This window comes from Mytilus galloprovincialis, chromosome 9 (assembly GCF_965363235.1).
Source record: "Mytilus galloprovincialis chromosome 9, xbMytGall1.hap1.1, whole genome shotgun sequence".
Lineage (NCBI taxonomy): Eukaryota > Metazoa > Mollusca > Bivalvia > Mytilida > Mytilidae > Mytilus > Mytilus galloprovincialis.
Window position 1 is genome coordinate 54,634,698 of NC_134846.1, and position 18,103 is coordinate 54,652,800.

General features: G+C 33.2%; 1 protein-coding gene across 2 annotated transcripts; it reads right to left on the reverse strand.

The window, feature by feature from the left end:
• Nucleotides 1-1,883: 1,883 nt before the first annotated feature.
• LOC143045312 (uncharacterized) lies at nucleotides 1,884-11,755 on the reverse strand. 2 transcript variants are annotated; one of them, XM_076217744.1, is made up of 5 exons: nucleotides 11,461-11,755; nucleotides 8,669-8,776; nucleotides 6,784-6,891; nucleotides 4,619-4,700; nucleotides 1,884-2,877 (listed from the first exon to the last, which is right to left on the reverse strand). In XM_076217744.1, exons 1-5 carry the CDS (start codon nucleotides 11,738-11,740, stop codon nucleotides 2,034-2,036), a joined length of 1,422 nt encoding a protein of 473 aa, XP_076073859.1. In that variant the 5' UTR covers nucleotides 11,741-11,755; the 3' UTR covers nucleotides 1,884-2,033. The 2 variants fall into 2 exon arrangements, with proteins under 2 accessions (XP_076073859.1, XP_076073858.1); XM_076217743.1 differs by having other exon boundaries at nucleotides 11,419-11,755.
• Nucleotides 11,756-18,103: the final 6,348 nt, after the last annotated feature.

Sequence of the window (18,103 nt, forward strand, 5' to 3'; positions counted from 1 at the left end):
TCGTGCAAAATAACTTAGTACACGAAAAACGTATGTTCAATAAATAAACTTAGAAGACAAATTATACAAATTGATTGGACGAAAGGTTTACAGAACGCTAAAATACAAAAGACAAACAGACAAATAATAGTACAGGATACATAACATAGAAAACTAAAGACTAAACAACACGAAACTCATCAAACACTGGGAGTGATCTGAGGTGCTCTGGAAGGGTAAACAGTTCATGCTCCACATGTGACTTCAGTCTTGCTGCTAATGTTATTATAAATCCGGTAAAAAATCATAAATCATCTTATCCTTATTTGGCAGAACTATTTGGGTCGTTAATGCTCACGATGGTATCACCAGTAGTTAGCACTTCGATGTTGCCTTGAATATCAATTATATGGTCATTTTTATAAGTAAACTGTTTGTAAAGTATGAATTATTCAAAATCTCTAGGATTTTGTTTTCTCAAGCATATATTACCTTAGACGTATTCGGCACTACTTTTTGGAATTTTGGGTCATCAATGCTCTTCAGCTTTATACGTGTTTGGTTTTCTAACTATTTGGATCTGAGCGTCACTAATAAGTCCAATGTAAATGAAAAGCGCATCTGGTGTATCAAATTATTAGCCTAGTACCTTTGATAACTGTAATCAATTATCTAACTTATACCTTTAAGCTGGGGTCACACATTCACGATTTTTACTGCCGTCCTCGAAAGGACCATTCCCGATTAAAATTTGTCAAAAGTCTGATCAAGATCCTGTGAATCGTGGATGGAAATTCAAACTTAAATTAAAATTTGTAAAACAAATAATCTAATCACGACAACAATCAGATATTGTTCAGGAAGCGTCGATATTCAACCGTTTCCAAGCGAATTTATCCTGATAATCCCGTTCTCAATCCGCTTCTAATCCAATTTGTATCTTTCGCCAGGTAAATTTCGACCGAGTCTGTTACGACTGCGTCCCGATTCTACCGAATGTAATCCGACAAAGATCAGACAGTGACCAGACAGTGAACCGACGCTGACGGAAGTTATCCGTTCGAAAACTGTCGGCATAATCGGGATCAGCAGGTACTGTCGGAACGTAATCCTATCACGGTCCGCTGTATCGCTTTGCAAACGGCTTTGTCTGGTCTCAGTCGTATTGTATTCTGTAATTGTCGGGACTCTGACGTGGCTATTATTGACGAATTTCGTATTAATAACGGGACTGTTCCGGAACGGTTTCGGCAAAAACGGTTCCCAATCGACAAGATCTGGATGCAATCTGGACTCAAACGGAAGAAAAACAGCAATGAAAAATTTCTCCAGACCATTCCCGTTCCACAGGACACCGTCCAGAATACATAGAACATTGTTAGGATTGTGATCCGATACAGCAGAATCTATCACGACATAGGCACGATTGTAATCCGACTATACTAAATCGGCTGAGTTTCCCCGAATGTTACGGGACGCACCTAACTGTCGGGGTGCTTCGCCGAACTATTCGGACCCTTCCCGACCCGTAGGAATCTGTTACGAACTTAAACGACTGCGATCAGACAATAATAGGACATTTCAGATAATTGAGGATAGTAATCAGACTTTTTCACTTTTCGTTTCGTATCGCTGTCTGATCTCAAACGGGAGCAATAATCGGCAATGTGTGAACCCCGCATTAAATATAAATAAAATAAAGAATTTGTTTCTTAGTCAGTGTAATGTTTATAATTAATGAACGACTTCCTTTTAAGACATTTCTTTGGTAAATTAGTTTTAGAAAGAAGAAGTACGTCACACATCCATAGTGGCAATGGAAAAGCAACTTTTACAATTTTTTAATATTTTTTGTTCCTATTTAAAACACATGAACTTGGAAAGAGCCAAATAAATACTTTAAGACGTATATGTGAACTTTCATGATTGGATTCAAATTAAAGCATCGATTGTCGAGTAAAAACATAATAAAATTACATATAATAAAAGATTAAATGGTGAAAGAGTAATATCATTGATATTGCGCTGTGAATATTTTTAGTATAAATATCATTTTACATTTTCATAGGTATGTTATAATCATCATCAGTTTGATTGCCAGAGAAATAATCGTAGGTGTTGTCTGGCACAGCGCTCTTTTTGTTGTGTGAGGTCGAATCGTATACGTCATCAACAGTGTGGTTGTAGACATGTTCCTCAGAATATGTTGGATGTCCTGCATTAAGTTGGTAATCTGAATCTTGACAAGATCCATAGTCTCCATCATATTTATGGCATGTTTTTTCCTTTCCATCTTTCAATACAGGTTTTGCAAGCTCGTAACAATTCGTGTTTTCTTTTACAGGATGCGTTGTATCATGCACCATATCTCTAGGATTTGGGTCGAATTTATCATTTCCAGTGTCGTTCATTCGATTGAACCCAGTTACTTTTGGATCGAGAACAATGTAATTATCGCGTTTAGCGTTATTTGCAGATTTAACTTCATTGTTTTTGTACTTTAAGTGGACGCTTGGAGGGTAAGCAACATGATTAGTTATTGCTTTCTCTGTTTCAAGAACAGTATAGTCGTTACAGGCTGCATGGTGGTATGAAGATGTATTTGATTCCGTATTCCATTTCTCACTAGGATCTAACATTGAATATTCCTGACAAATACCCTGTTCGACACTGGAAACCTTTGTTCCCCGTGCATGTTCGTTAGCATCAATATAGTCATAACATGTTCCATCTTTTGGTTTACTTATATATTGTAGTTCGCCATACTTATGAGTTTCACGGCGCACTTTCAAATCATTATACTCAGGAGAGTCTCCTGACCTTGGCATTGCTACATTCTGGGTTCCAATGTAATCCTTATCGTTTGTAGATGATTGTGTAGACTGTTTCTTTGATGAACTGAAATAGAATATAATATCATTTATCTTCAGTAATTATAAATAGTATTAACAGCTTTCACACTTCCTGATGTCTGTTTTTCCCATCAAGATGCCCGTTCAGATAAAAAAATTAGTTCTATTTCAGAATATGCATTTTAAAATCTACAAGTTTCACCAGTTGTAGCAGTTGTAGCAGCAGAATAAACTTTATTAAAGATCAATGTCAGAAAATCTCAACTTTTTGTATTTGGCATGAAACTGTTGAATGGCTAGGGAAACCAGATCCTTCCTCAATTTCTTAACCTAATTTTTACACAAAAGTGATATTAACATGATGCTACCATAAAATTGTATATGCTTTTGTCATATATAGAGGTAAACCACGACAATGATTTTTACTGATAAATTGTCTGGTGTTTATATCATAATGCATTAGTCAAAATTAATGCATAGAAGCTTTTCAATCGCTGCTTAAGTTGGGTTTAAAAAGAACTTACATGAAAAGAGAAAACATTATGAACTGGTCCTTGAGTTTTTTTGGTTTTTTTTTAACTAACTAGAGAATTTTAGCAGTTTAAAATGTATTTGTCTAGAATGATACAATGAATGTAAATCAAGAAAAGCGCTTTGGTCGCATAAGATTTAAAACGTTTTGTTTTCATTTTTTTTTAAACTATATTTAAGTTTCCGGCCCATGTATATATATATATAATTCAATCTGTAAAAATAACATCTCCATGCCTTATATATCATGTACTGTAGTACGAAGTTAGATTAAAACTGACGTGGAAAGGTAACACCCGGCCAACGGAAGCTTCATTTTTATGAAACCCAGGTGGTCGTGTGATCTAGCGGGACGACTATAGTGCAGGCGATTTGGTTTCACGATATCACAGTAGCAAGGATTTGAACGCAAGTTTACAGATCTAACATTGTTGGGTTGATGTTTAGACGAGTTGTACATATATCTATATATAAGCCTTTTCAACGGAGTACTTATAAGTCCCAAAGCTTTAGATGAGCAAAACAAAACTAATTTACCAACTTTAGTTGTAAAAATGGTGCACTGCGAAACATATATATTTTTTGTTTGTTTATATCTGCCTTCTTGCATTTGGTACAAAACTGCAAAGATTGCCAAATAGCCTCAATTTTTAATTAAACCTAGTATTAAAAAAACATTTGGTAACTATAGTAATCCCAACCCCTATAATTCCAAAACACATAAATAACCCCAATTTGTTAATTCTAGCTAACTAAAAAGTTAAGTAGGGATGTATGGCTAGCAGTTACTATGATTTTTTTAATTAGCCGACATTTGATTTTTGAGACTAGTACAAAAGACTTAATGTCGCGGAGAAGTTAACAAGTGGAATAAAATATGAATAAAAATCGTTGGTTGATAACGATTGATTTTGTGAGTTAATGAGTACGGTCTTTTGTTAAAAAAAATCATATGTCCGAAATATCACTGTGTGTTTTAAAGCTAAAACTAGTGCCAAATTAGAAAAACGTTATTTCCTTATTCAAATGTAAACTAACTGTACGATAATTTATCAATATTGACGCAATGCCAAAAAACTTGATTTTTAAATTTATCAAGGTATTTTTATGCTTTATTTGTTTTCATGTTAATGATAAACACTTTTGGATCATTTTTTTCAACTTTTTGAACCTACTCCTTCCTTCAATTGACAAGAAATTAACCATAATTTTATCTACCAAATTTTCTAAAGAAAAAAAAAGAGCTAAACACAAACCTCTTTCTTTTTCTCAGGATAATAAGCATGCATGATATGACTATGATAACTGCTATAGTAACCGATATTCCAACAGCTAGACCTTGAACAATAAAATGCATTCTTAGCTTGTAATAGTATCAATACGTATAATAAACTCTCAGCGATTTCCTCATTTCTGTATATAAATCAGACATCTAAAAGAACCAGATAAGCGATGTTTTGGGCATTTTTTTTAGTTCGTACCTCGAAGATATGCGCTATTATAATGTGCAGAATATGTTAATTACACGAAATAATGAAGGTCACAAACATGTGTATGTACTGCGCGAACATATCTATGTATGCATTTTTATTGGTGTAGTCTTAGTTGTCCTTTATTCTTAATTAAAGAGTCGACATTTTATTGTTTAACTTCGGTGGTAGTCTGCAGATTTGGCTTTTCTTCATCGGTATATTAAAAATGTTGCTGACCACACAAGTTTGGGACGTTCCGGTATCAAATTATAAACTTGTGTATAATTGCAATGGTTCCATGCGTAGACTATACATTTTCCATATTCACTAAACAAATACACAATTTTGTTAAAGATTCAGCTGAAACCCGCGTCCTGGTGCGAACTTGTTTCACAGTGTTGAAGACCCATAGGTGACTTTCGGCTGTGTTCTGCTCTTTGATTGTTTTTTGTCTCTTTGACACATTCCCCATAGTTTTATTATCGAAAGAAAAGCGCTTGGTAGTATTAAGAGGAGACCATGTTTTGAAATTAAAATATTTCGTCTAAATGAAAACTATGCTTCTGAGCTGTGATTACATTTTAACTTGTTTTCCAAAAATAAAACCCGGGAACCAAATCTACTGTAAAATTATCGTCTAGTCGCAAAGTGACACACCTATAATGTTTTAAAAGTATCGGTGGTCCGTGCAATAATGATATGAATGTTAGCATACAAAAATAAACTCAAAATCTACTTTCGTAACATTTTAAGTGACTTTTTAGGCATGGGATGTGAACTTTCCATATATTGTTGGATTCGTGTTGCTAGATTTTGATTTTGTGAACTGTTTATATTTTTCATGGTTTCATTATAGCAATGCTAGAATAATGTCTGCAAAATCTTTTCTTTTGATAAAAAATAAATAAATTGCTAGATCGCTTCACAAGTGAACCAAAAATATACAGAATTGATACTCAAGCAATTTATCCTACATTTAGCTAACCACTTTAATTAAATTCCAAATCCAACATATATGAGAGATATGTGTTTGCTTTTCTATGTTTAAATAACATACAAGTGATAATCCATTGTTGGTCAAAATGTCAAAATCTATGATAAATACTAGATCATGAGGTACAAAAGCAAGTTTAATGCATGTAAACAACAACAAGAAAAAGAATATTAACTCAGAAAACACCTAAAAAATCGACAACAGTATGTGAGAATTCACAACGAAGATCTGTTCGTCATCAGATTAGAGCAAAAAGCAAACTTCAGTCATGCGGACTAAAACCGATCTTCTGTGCAAAATTTAGAGGCACACAATAATTCTCGGAAACAACTTCAATCCAAGAATAAAAGGACTTCGGGGATTTGAAGATAACATAATTGGTGAATGTATTTAAAACAAAGGATCGTGAAGAAAACACAAAAGGTATCGCCTCTCATAACGTATCAAATGAAAAATTTCGTTGATCCAAAAATAGTAAACTTTATCAAGTTGTTATCACGTGACCTGCAACCTTCTCAAGAAGGATACTATAAGTGAGCAAAGCATATTGAATTTCGAATGATTTATGATTAAGCTTCCAGCAAGATTTGTGCATTTAAAATTAAACATCATGCCTAATCTCCAATTTCTCTTTGAAAAGACAAAATAAAAAACAGAAAGCTAATTTCCAAATGAACGGCAGTGAAGGATATTAAAACCAAGAATATGTGTATTACATACTTTTTAAATGAAGAGCTATATGTGAGTAGCAGTATCCAATATATATAAATGTCAATTCTATAGTTGAGAAAATCAAGCTTTAAGAATGATATAACACCATAATCAGTACAGTTCACATAAATAATAGATAATAGACCCAAAAAAACTACTTTGTGAATTATCAGAGTGTTACATTCGGGATACCGAAGACTCTGTCCTCTGATTTACAGCATAAAAACTCCAATTGTATAAATACCTGTTTTAGAAAATGACACTTGTTGTTCAGTTTTTGAGGACGAACTTGGCGATGGTGTAAAGAACTGAGTTGGTAGGTATGTCGTGGATTTTAATGATGATTGAGCATCTACAACAGACAGGTTCATCATTTTGATGTGAATAGTCAAGGAAATACCACCTTTACATTAACGAATTTTTAATTGTATTGCATGATATTGTGTTTTCTGGCTATGAAACTGAAATCAAAGTTCACAAATGTATGTAGAAATTATGCGTTGTTTAGAAACTTTTGTCGTTCACACAATAGAATAGCCTTTGAAGATCAATAACACAATTATATAATGAAACAATTCAAAGCAATTAATAAACAATTAACGACTAAAAAGGTTTGAAGATAATAGAATGAGAGGAAGTATTTAAGATACGGGACAGTACAGAAAATCACTGGTGATACAATGGATCCGTAAGTAGTAAACTTAATGAAAGTCTTATCATGTGACCTGCCACTGTCCCAAACAGAACAAAAATGAGTAAGCGTAGCATATGCTTTGAAACTGCAAATGATAAAGCATCATGTTAAATAATTGGTTATCAAATGTACCAGAAGTCGTTTGTTTATGTAATTTATACGTGTTTCTCGTTTCTCGTTTTTATATAGATTAGACAGTTGGTTTATTTTCCGTTTGAATGGTTTTACACTTGTAATTTTTGGGCCCTTTATAGCTTGTTGTTCGGTGTGAGCCAAGGCTCCGTGTTGAAGGCCGTACATTTACCTATAATAGTTTACTTTTATAAAGTGTTACTTGGATGGAGAGTTGTCTCATTGGCTCCACACCACATCTTCCTATATTACAGGCTTATTATTTGATACGTCAGACCCGCGTTTTGTCTTAATAAGTTAGAAAGCCAAACAAGTATAAAGTAAGTGCACTTACAAACTAAAATATGATTACAAAATGAAAGACGAGAAGGATACAAGAACCATGCATATGTGTTTTACAAAGCAAATGAAAAACTGTTTGTTTCTTTTAATATCCGATACATAAATCTCATCTCTGTTGTTTAAGCTTCGGTCACACCTTACCGGATAGTACGAAACGACGCCTAACGGATGAAAATAAAAGTTGTCCGTTGACACAATTGTTTCCGTTTGGAGTCCGTTGATACGGATAAAACGGACGCGTAGCGAATGCATAACGGACAGACACCGTTACCGGATGCAACGTGCGAGAAACGGAAACGTACCGGACAGAACGGATGTCGAACGTACATCCAACGGACGAGTACTGCATAAAACGGACACCTAACGGAAGCGTACCGGATAAAACGGATGAACAAGATATACGGAAAAATTAAAGGCGACAATAATAATACATGTAAATCGCATAAATAGTCTGTGTAACTGGTTTTGGTTTGTCCTTCAAAATGCCGTCAAAGGGCAGTGTCTGACCTACAAAAAAAGAGCTGCTCGATAGTAAAGACGTGCCCTTGCTCTAAGATCGATTATGAATAATAAGAATTCATGACACTCGAGAAATTTAAAATACCAATAATTGGCAATTCTAACGCGAAATTTCCACTTCATCCGTTGGACGTCCGTTCAAAGTTTTGAACATGCTAAAAAATTTCCATCGGACAGGACGGACGTCTAACGGACATGAACGGATTAAAGAAAAGTTATCCGTTCGGCATCCGTTCGAGTTACCGTAAAGGTGTGCCCGAGGCTTAAGCAAATGAATTCAGTTTTAAAAAGAAATATTTCACCATGATCAGAATATTCCACATACATAATAAATAATGCACCGCTTTATTGAAACTAAATTATTTAATCTATAAGTGAACAATCCGGCTATCGAAGTCCTATTCATATAATCAACATCATTATCAAATTCAACTTTACATACCTGTTGTAGAAAATATCTCTTGTTGTTCAGTAGTTGGTGATGAACGTGGTGATGCTGTAAAGATCGGCGTAGTTAGATGTGTCGATGGCTTGGATGAAAGTCGCTCATCTACAACAAACTGGTTTATAATTTTGCTGTGAAAATTACGGTTTAATTGATTGTTGATACACTAAAAAAAAAATTGAAAATCATATTTCTATATTTAAAACATTTTTTTTATCAAAAACAGTGGGTTCGTGTCATCAGAAAATATGCTGAAAGCACGTTTCTTCTCTCGATTATTGAAATAGAGATTCGTCTTTTCAAACTTCTGAAGCAAACAAATATTACCAAGACTTAAATGAGCTTTTAATTGACTTGAATTATATCGTGAAACAAAAATCAAACTTCAGAAAGGATAGTCTTCAAATTGTACGTGTAAGTCGTCTATAAAAATAATCATGCAGAAGATCAAACTTTATTTTGAAATGTACACGGTGTTCTAGAAATAATATTTTCTTAATACAAACTCAAACCTGATACTGATAATACTTTTTGAACAACTTTTTAATATCATACTTCGGCGAATAAGGTAACCATCATATGATATTATTTATTTTTTTTATTGACAAAGTTTAACCCACCATTTTAACTTAAAATGGCCTGTACCAAGTCAGGAATATGGCAATTGTTAGTTTGTTTCTTTGTATTGTTCTTTGTATTTTGTTTCACCTCAGTCTTTCTGTTGTTCCGTTGTTGACCTCTTATAGTTTATATGTCTCCCTCGGTTTTAGTTTGTAACATGGATTTGTTTTCTCTCAATCGATTTATGACTTTGGAACAGCGGTATACTACTGTTGCCTTAATAGAATATTTTGGGTTTGAGTCACTATTTAAAATTTAGCCCCATTAGGGCGGTTATTCGTATAATTTTAAGTCGTAAAAAATGGACAGTAAATTCATTAGAAAAAAACAGAATGGCAACATTTTATTTTGTTTTCTGAAAGCCCATCATAACAGATATTCCAGATACCCTGTTATGAAATTCGATAATTAATTGTATTCTTAAGTGTTTGCTTTTAAAATACATTGTTTACATATCAGATAATCTTTCACAATTTGCAGCTTGAAATATAGGCAACAGTAGTATACCACTATTCGAAAGTCATAAATCGATCGAGAGAAAACAAATCCATGTTACAAACTAAAACTGAGGGAAACACATCAAATATAAGAGGAAAACAATGAAACAACAGAAATACTCAAGTGTAACAAAAAATCAAACGACAATGCAACACACACAGAAACGAACTATAAGATAACAATTGCCATTTTCCAGACTTGGTATAAGACATTGTAAGAAAAAAAGGTGGGTTGAACCTGGTTTTGTGGCTAGCCAAACCTCCCGCTTTCATGGCAATGTTAAATATAACACTTAAATGACATCATCACATGATAGGACTACAATACAAATTAATGGGAAAACATTCAGGATAGACAAATACACAAATTAACGATACAATAAAACATTACGACATGCTAATATGTATTATAGATTGCACTTTGTAAATACAGCTGTTCTCAAACCACGCCTCTTTTGTGGAGATCTAGAATATTCGTAGAATATTATTTTTGTTTACATACTCGTTCCCAGTTATGCTTTCTGTGTTGCATCTCACAGAGACATACCTTAGGAATGTTACCAGTAAATATACATATGCATATTGTTTATATTGAAATCGGTGGTAACCCTTCATTCGAGGTTGGGGTAGTTAAGAAAATTAGTTTAAATTCTGAGAAGTTCAGGGTATATAAACGTTGAATATATGCCGCACAACCCTATATTTTGACCTTTGAAAAAAAATGAAGTGCATATGAACTTTCAATTCTAGGATAAATTTTGTTTTCAAAACTTCATAGTAAGAGTGGTACAGTTTTAGCCGTAAAATAAGTTCCTATGGGAAATTGTATTGTCAATATTAACAGAAATGCAACCTATAGGTACCAGGCTTATATTTTTTAAAATACGCCAGGCGCGTGTTTCGTCTACATAAGACTTATCATGTGCACTCATGTTAAAATAGTAAAGAAAACCAAACAAAGATAAAAAGCAAAGTGTGTCAAATACGGCTAAGGTTATTTGCCGGGATAAGAAACTCCTAAGTATATAGAATAAATCATATTTTGGCAAACAGTAAATTTATAAAAATGACCATATTATTGATACAGAATAAAAACGAACACGCAAAGTAACCTAGGTCAGCACACAAAAACATCACAGCCGAACCACGCAGTGTATGTTCGACGCACAAAAGTGACGTCACACGTAAAATTCTAAAAAATTTATAAAATAGGATATGGTCAAGATTAGGTTTGCAATAATGATAATTGATGCATTTAATAACAATTAACATTACAATACTGTTATAATAGAATTGTATAAGTAATTAGATAATTAATCTAGATGGTCGGTACTTCTTCTAAATCAAACTGTAAATCAAATACATCGTGTCAGTTTAGTTACCCGGAACTTAAATATTATAAATGAACTAGAAATCAGATATTGACCCACACTTCTTATCATATTATAGAAAATAACATGATACTAACTTTATTTTGGCAATTATTTAAAAACATCTGTTTTTAATTTAGACTACGATGTAACTTTTAACGTTTAGCACTTGCAATCTTATATTTCAATGTCTTACATAGAAAAAGTTTTAACAATAATTATAATTGATGATATCGATGTCACTAACTAAACCATTTACCTTTGATACACCTGTAAGAAACATTCAGGTATTTGTATGTACCTGTGCAAGGATCACCATAGATATTCGAAGAAATGGGTAAGCATGTTTGGTTAAAATTGCACTTTTTCTGTACAATACTGGTGACTGTCTTCTTACACGAAGTAGATTCAATTGCTGTATGTTGACATACACTCTTATCGGTTCTACCATAAATTGCAGCTTCAATCTTGATGACTTTTGCTGCAGGGCATTCAATGAATGTATTATTTAGACCCTCACACAGAATGTACGGGTCTTCCAAACCTATAAAAACATGTATTTGATTCATAAATTGCAACATTTTTACTTTTAGGCAACGTTCATTTCGTCGATATTTCGCATTCTTATAATATAGCATGAATTTATAATCGATCAGTGTATCTGAATTTATTATACATGTAGCAATACAAATAAATTTAAGTAACTTATTATGGCAGGCACTTCAGACGCCATTGTGACTTTGTAATATACATGATATAACCAAAACGATTTATTACTGGGTTTTTGTTGGAGTTTTTTATAATTTTACATGTTTCTATATTTATATATTTTGTTCCTGCTTTTTCTTTATTTAAGAATTGAATGCTCTTTTTTGTAAATTTATTGGGGTGTAATAGCGTTGACCGAAGTACATTTTGTATGAAGCGTGGAAGCCTATAAAGTTTTTTTTATATCTATGTGTAACTATAACAGTTTGACAGACATACTACGTTCCTTAATTATGCAAAAAAGTGAACTAGGCAGAATAAAAAAAAATCGTGATTGGCTGAAGAATATAAAAACTGTAAGAATATGCAATCCTGTTCTACACGAATAACTATTGTGAACTGTATAATCACTTGACTTATTCTGTATCTTCCTTTTTCGATTCTTTACCTATGTTCAACATTGATAATCTTTGAGTGGTAAACAGTTTTCAGTTTTGTGAAAAACTGTATTAGATTATACCATATTGCAAAATACTTCCCTATGTGCAGTAATAAAGGTTCTCAATTTTGATTTTACTAGTATTTTAATTCTTTTATTTGTTTGATGTTACTCGTAATAATTTATTTTGTCTTTGGTAATATCTTGTCAAATTATTGCAACAACTACTCTACAACTGACTATTTAAAGAACGCATAACATTAACAAAAACAAATCAAAACCTGTATACTTTCGAATGATCAATCTACATTTGTAAGGATATTCGTAGAAGGGCTGAAAATCTTTTTAGAATAAAATGTTTTATCGATCAAATTCCAGTAGGTTTCACTAATTTTTCGACTTGAACTATGAATGTATTAGATACAGGGGAGAGTGGAAAGCCAGATGAAAAAAAAAGATAATATATAATGAATGTCTGATGACGAAAATTTACTGATTAGAAAACAATGACATTTACTGTTGTTGTTACAAAACCTTATTCAAAGTTTATACATTACCATTGGCGGAAATCTATCTCAACAATTTAATAAACCTTACTTTTTTATACTAGTTTCATGAACACATTACAATCCCAAATGGATGAAACTACATGCCAAAACAACAGATTGCTGTTAAATCAGCTTTGAGAGAGTAATTTAAAAGTAAGGAGAGTTGGTATGATTAGCAATGTGACAACTATAAACCAAAGATCAAATGAAGTTGATATAAGTTTTTTTCATTATATTCTGCTTTACTTCATTATCGTTTATATAATTGTACGTTTCTCACTTCCGGATTACATTTCATATTTTGCTTCGAAATCATACGTTAATGGATGGTATCTAATCTAATTTTAAAAGTTTTATAAAGCTGATATAACTTCTTCAGGGAGGCTGTTCTATATGTCCACAACTCTACTGGTGAAAAATACTTCCTCAGATCAAGGCGACTTCGTAGTTATTTCAGTTTTTCATTGAGTGGCGACTTGTCTTGTTTAGTTGTGTTGTGCATCTCTAGTAAACCACGTGTTACTCTCTTGTCGTATAATCATGTCAATAACTTGTATACTTCTATCATATCACCTCGTAAACGGTGGAAAGGGAGGGTTGGAAGCTGGAGTTTTCGTAGGCGGTCTTCCTATGGAAAGTCTCTCATTGCAGGCAACATTTTGGTCGCTCTCTTTTCCGTTTTAAATTTTTCTCGGAGTTCAGTATTTTTGTGATTTTTCTTTTTGCACATTCTCAATACTTCTCGTAATGACAGCCTGAATGTAAGGTGATCATATACTGTTTGCATACTCTAAATTTGGTCTTATAAGTGCCTTAAATAGTAACGTAAATATGCAGTTGTCTAGGTGTACAAAGGAACGGCGACTGAGGCCTATAATCTGATTAGCTTTATTAACTTAATTTTGAATATGATTTACAAATGACAGATTCATGTCAATTGTTACTCCAATATCTTTTCTGTTTCATCATTTTTAAGGTAAGTGCGGCCTTCATTATTTGCATCGTGTAATTTAGAGAGGGACGAAAGATACCAGAGGAACAGTCAAACTCATAGATTGAAAATAAACTGATAACGCCATGGCTAAAGATTAAAAAGAGAAACAGACAAATAAAAGTACAGAAAACACATAAAAGAAAACTAAAGACTAAGCATCACAAACCCCAACCCGGGGTGATCTCCGGTGCTCCGGAAGGGTATGTATTACAAATCCCGTAAATAGTCCAACTCGGTAGGTCACATTCGTGAAAAGTGAGGGATATTGTAATTACGACATAAGGAACATATCCGATATCATCTTTGATACGGTTATTCCTTAAAGGTCAACCAACTCAAGGTGGCGTCCGTAGCATTTAAGAAAGGATAATTTCAACTTCACCATTTTGAACTCTTTGTTTTTTAATAGCTTCCTTGTGAGTAGCAATCCTCTATCAAGGAAATCATTATTGGTAAAACTTTACACTTGTCTGAGTGAAATTTTAAAAACCAGGTAAAATCAAATAGGATATCAAGGTGTTCCTTAATAAATTTCTGACCGCTCTGGTCGACTATTTCTCTAAATAATGAGGTATCGTCTGAAACAAGAACACATCTGATATAACATTGTTTGGCAAGTCGTTGTTGAAAAGAACGAATTAAATTTGTCCCAGTACAGAGCCTTTTGGAATTCCACTGGTTACATTCCCCCAACTTGATCGTAACTCATTGTTGCTAATTACTAAGGACACTTTGTGAATCATTTTCATATGCGGCACCTTGTCAAATGCTTCCATTAGGTCCATATAAATTGAGTGTAATATACCTCTATTATTAAGTACCTTATGACTTTCAGCAGAAGTAGATCTACCATCCATAAAGCCAAACTGCTGTTTGCTCAACGAATTATGTCTGTCCATGTGTTCAATAATTTGCTTTCGGATAAGTTTTTCCTTGATTTTACAAAGGATGCTTGTGAGACTTACTGGACGGTAGTTTGAAGCTGATTTAAATAAAGCAGTGACTATAGCAATCTTTCAATTCTCTGGTATCTCCTTCCTCCTTTTCAAATGAAATGTTGAAAATCATTCATAGAGGTTAATCTACAACAGAGGCTAATTCAAATAGTACTTTTGGATGGATTCTTTCTGAGCCTTGTGATTTGGTTATGTTCAATTTACCAACAACTTTCTGGCTTCTTCTTTAGTAAATCAATTAACACTTCACTGCTATCTATAATCTACATGTTTCATTACTGGCATATTTTTATCATTTTCATCAGAGAAGACACTGCTAAAAAATAAGAACTTCTGTCACTGCTTGCCACTTTTATTGTGTTATTTTCTGTTTATTTAGCTCTGATATATCAGATTTATATTTTCTTTTAGCTTAAACATATTTCCAAGTTTTTACCTTTTGATTTTGCTGGTTCTGCAACTTCTCTTTCCTTTTATTTTCTTTCTTTTTTAGTTAACTTTCTATATTCCCTATAACTCTCTTCACTCTTTTTTCCCATGTATCTTTCCCAAAGTCTATGCTTACGTCTAACACTGCTAAGAATCTCTTTGCTAGGTGTTGCATTAACTTTTAAATTTGTTATTGGCTTTTTTGCACATGCTTACTCACAGCCTGCTTGAACGTGTACATAAAAGCTTTGAGCATATCATTAGTATTTTTATGTTCTAGTTCTTTTTCCAAATCTATATTTAGTACATGTCGCTTTGCACCATGGTCTGCTTTATAGTAATTTAATCCCTCTATAGCACATTTTGTGAATTTAAATTAACACATATAATCAAATTTTAAAACGCTATTGTCACTAGCTCCTGAAGGGCGTAGGTGCTCAATATTTCCTAAATTATTAAGATCATTCACAATTATCAAATCTAGTATGGAAGGGTCTTGGTTGATACTAATTCTATTTGGCTTAGCTACCATCCTAAAAAGTTCTCTCTAAGACATTTAATAAATTTTGTACTTGTTTTAGTCTTACCGGTCCAGTTCTCCCAATCTATATCTGGGAAATTGAAATCCCCATTTATCAAAATATCAGTGTAAAAATGACCAAGATTACATGCTTTGTTAAATAAATAATTTCAAGTCTTGTGTTTACTTTCATCTGGAAAAGGGCTTTTGTATATACATCCGTATGATAAATTTTCCTGTCCTGTTAATGGAATCTTAATCCATACACTTTCTTCAAAATCAGAGTCAATATCTACTTCTGTTTCATTGATAGTGTTATTATATAGACTATAATTCATCACTTTGACTTACTAGTAAAATTGCTTGGAAATAACTCATATCCATTTGAATTTGATTCTGCCTTCGTTATAATATTTCTCATATTTTTTTTTTTGAAACGACCTCTGTAATAGCTATAATGTCTGGTGTATCAGCATCACATAGGAACCTGGCTTTAAACTCGCCTTATTCATAAATTAAAGCTATCTTAATTTGTGTATATACAACACAAACCCTGGTGATTAAAATCATTTACTAACTTAACAGAACATGAACTAAATTATCTTCACTTTATACAACTTGCCTTTCCCACGGTTGGCCTCTAACAATGTACATAAATTTCCACAATTTTCTTTTGTTGTTTATATCCTTTGTTTCCTGTATTTTTTATTTACTAGCTTCCCTTTCTGACGTTGACATGTCCTGTGTTATACTCAATTTTGTAAGAAGGTCTGCATGATTCATTAAGTGATTTTAGTTTTGATAGTTTTTTTGCAACAGTGTTTGGTTTGCCTCTGCATCTTAAAAGAAGATCCTTATCGGTCTTGGTTTTAAATCATTGTGTGTGTCATATGAATCAATATTTGCTTATTCTTTTCTACGGTGACCCAACCTTGCCATATTATTATCGGAATCAAGAAAATCAAAAAGACTATTTACAAAGTTTGTGTCTTCAACGGGTCTACTTTTACATTCATTTTCTTCTAATTCTGCTGCACCAAATATGATTATATTCTTTTCACGTAGTGCATTATCTCTTGAAACTGAAACTTTCTGATTAATAGATTCAAACACTTTAGCTGAAGCCTCACTCATGTCAGTTTTACTAGCAAGTTCTTGTCTCAGATCATTGGCCTTGGATTCATCAACTTTATGTTTAATGTTTTCCTCGAGCTTTGACACCATGCGCTCCACTTCATAGCCTCTTTGAATTTTCAACACCTAGCTTCAACTTTAAAATCTGTCCTCAAATTTTTCATAACTTTGGTCTCTCATGTGGCACAAACCAATGCCGGACTGGTGATTTAAAGTGCTCATAGTTATCATCTGAGAGTTACAAACAACGATTACAATAAAACGTACAATACTCACATTACACAATCTTGTCATCTTCCCCTTTGAATACCTTCTGACATGACTAATAAAACCAGCCATTCTTCATATATTTTCTTTTGTTCTTGTTTTCCTTTTGTGTTGATGAACTAGAAGTTGCAGAGTTCCTTGTTGCAGATCCAGACATTCAGTACAAAACATAATGGCGGATTTGTTTACACTTGTAAATAAAGATTTGATACTTTGTAATGTTTGACATCGTTTAACCACAGTTTTAGACTCGCAGCTGATTTTAAACACTTCAAACTATTTAGAAATAAAATGTACGCTCTAGGCCAACCACACTACTTCACTAAGCGCCACCGGAAGATGTATTACATTACATCATTTAAAAAGACATTCCAATTCCTGCTAGCACTTATTAACAACTGTTAGAGAATACAGTCATGGTATTTGATCATTGCAATAATCTACTATTTTAGAACATTAGAACAACATACCTGTTTTAACAGCCGTTTGGCTTGACGTTTGGCAAATTATGCACAGAGAGCAGAAAAAGACAACGTTGTACATGGACATTTTAGGAGAAGAATTTTACACACCCCCTTGATGAGGAAGTATAAATTAAACTTCCTTACACATGTTACAGTATTGTATCGAAGTTTCAATGGTGGTTATATCGTATTGTCTCGGGAGATTTAATCAGTTACAACCCATATAATGACATTCGTTCTTGGTTTTTAAATCTTTTGTTCACTACAGTTTTAAGTCAAGCATTAAGGTATAATAAAATTCAATACTTATTGAACAATAAATAGATTTCCGTAATAGCGGAAAAACACACAAAATTCGGGTCACACATAAAAACGAGAGAAACACATCAACTGAGGAAAACAAAGGTACAACGGGAACACAGAAGTGCAACAAAAGCAAAGGCCATCATACATAGAATCGAACTATTTCATGTATTTGATAACTA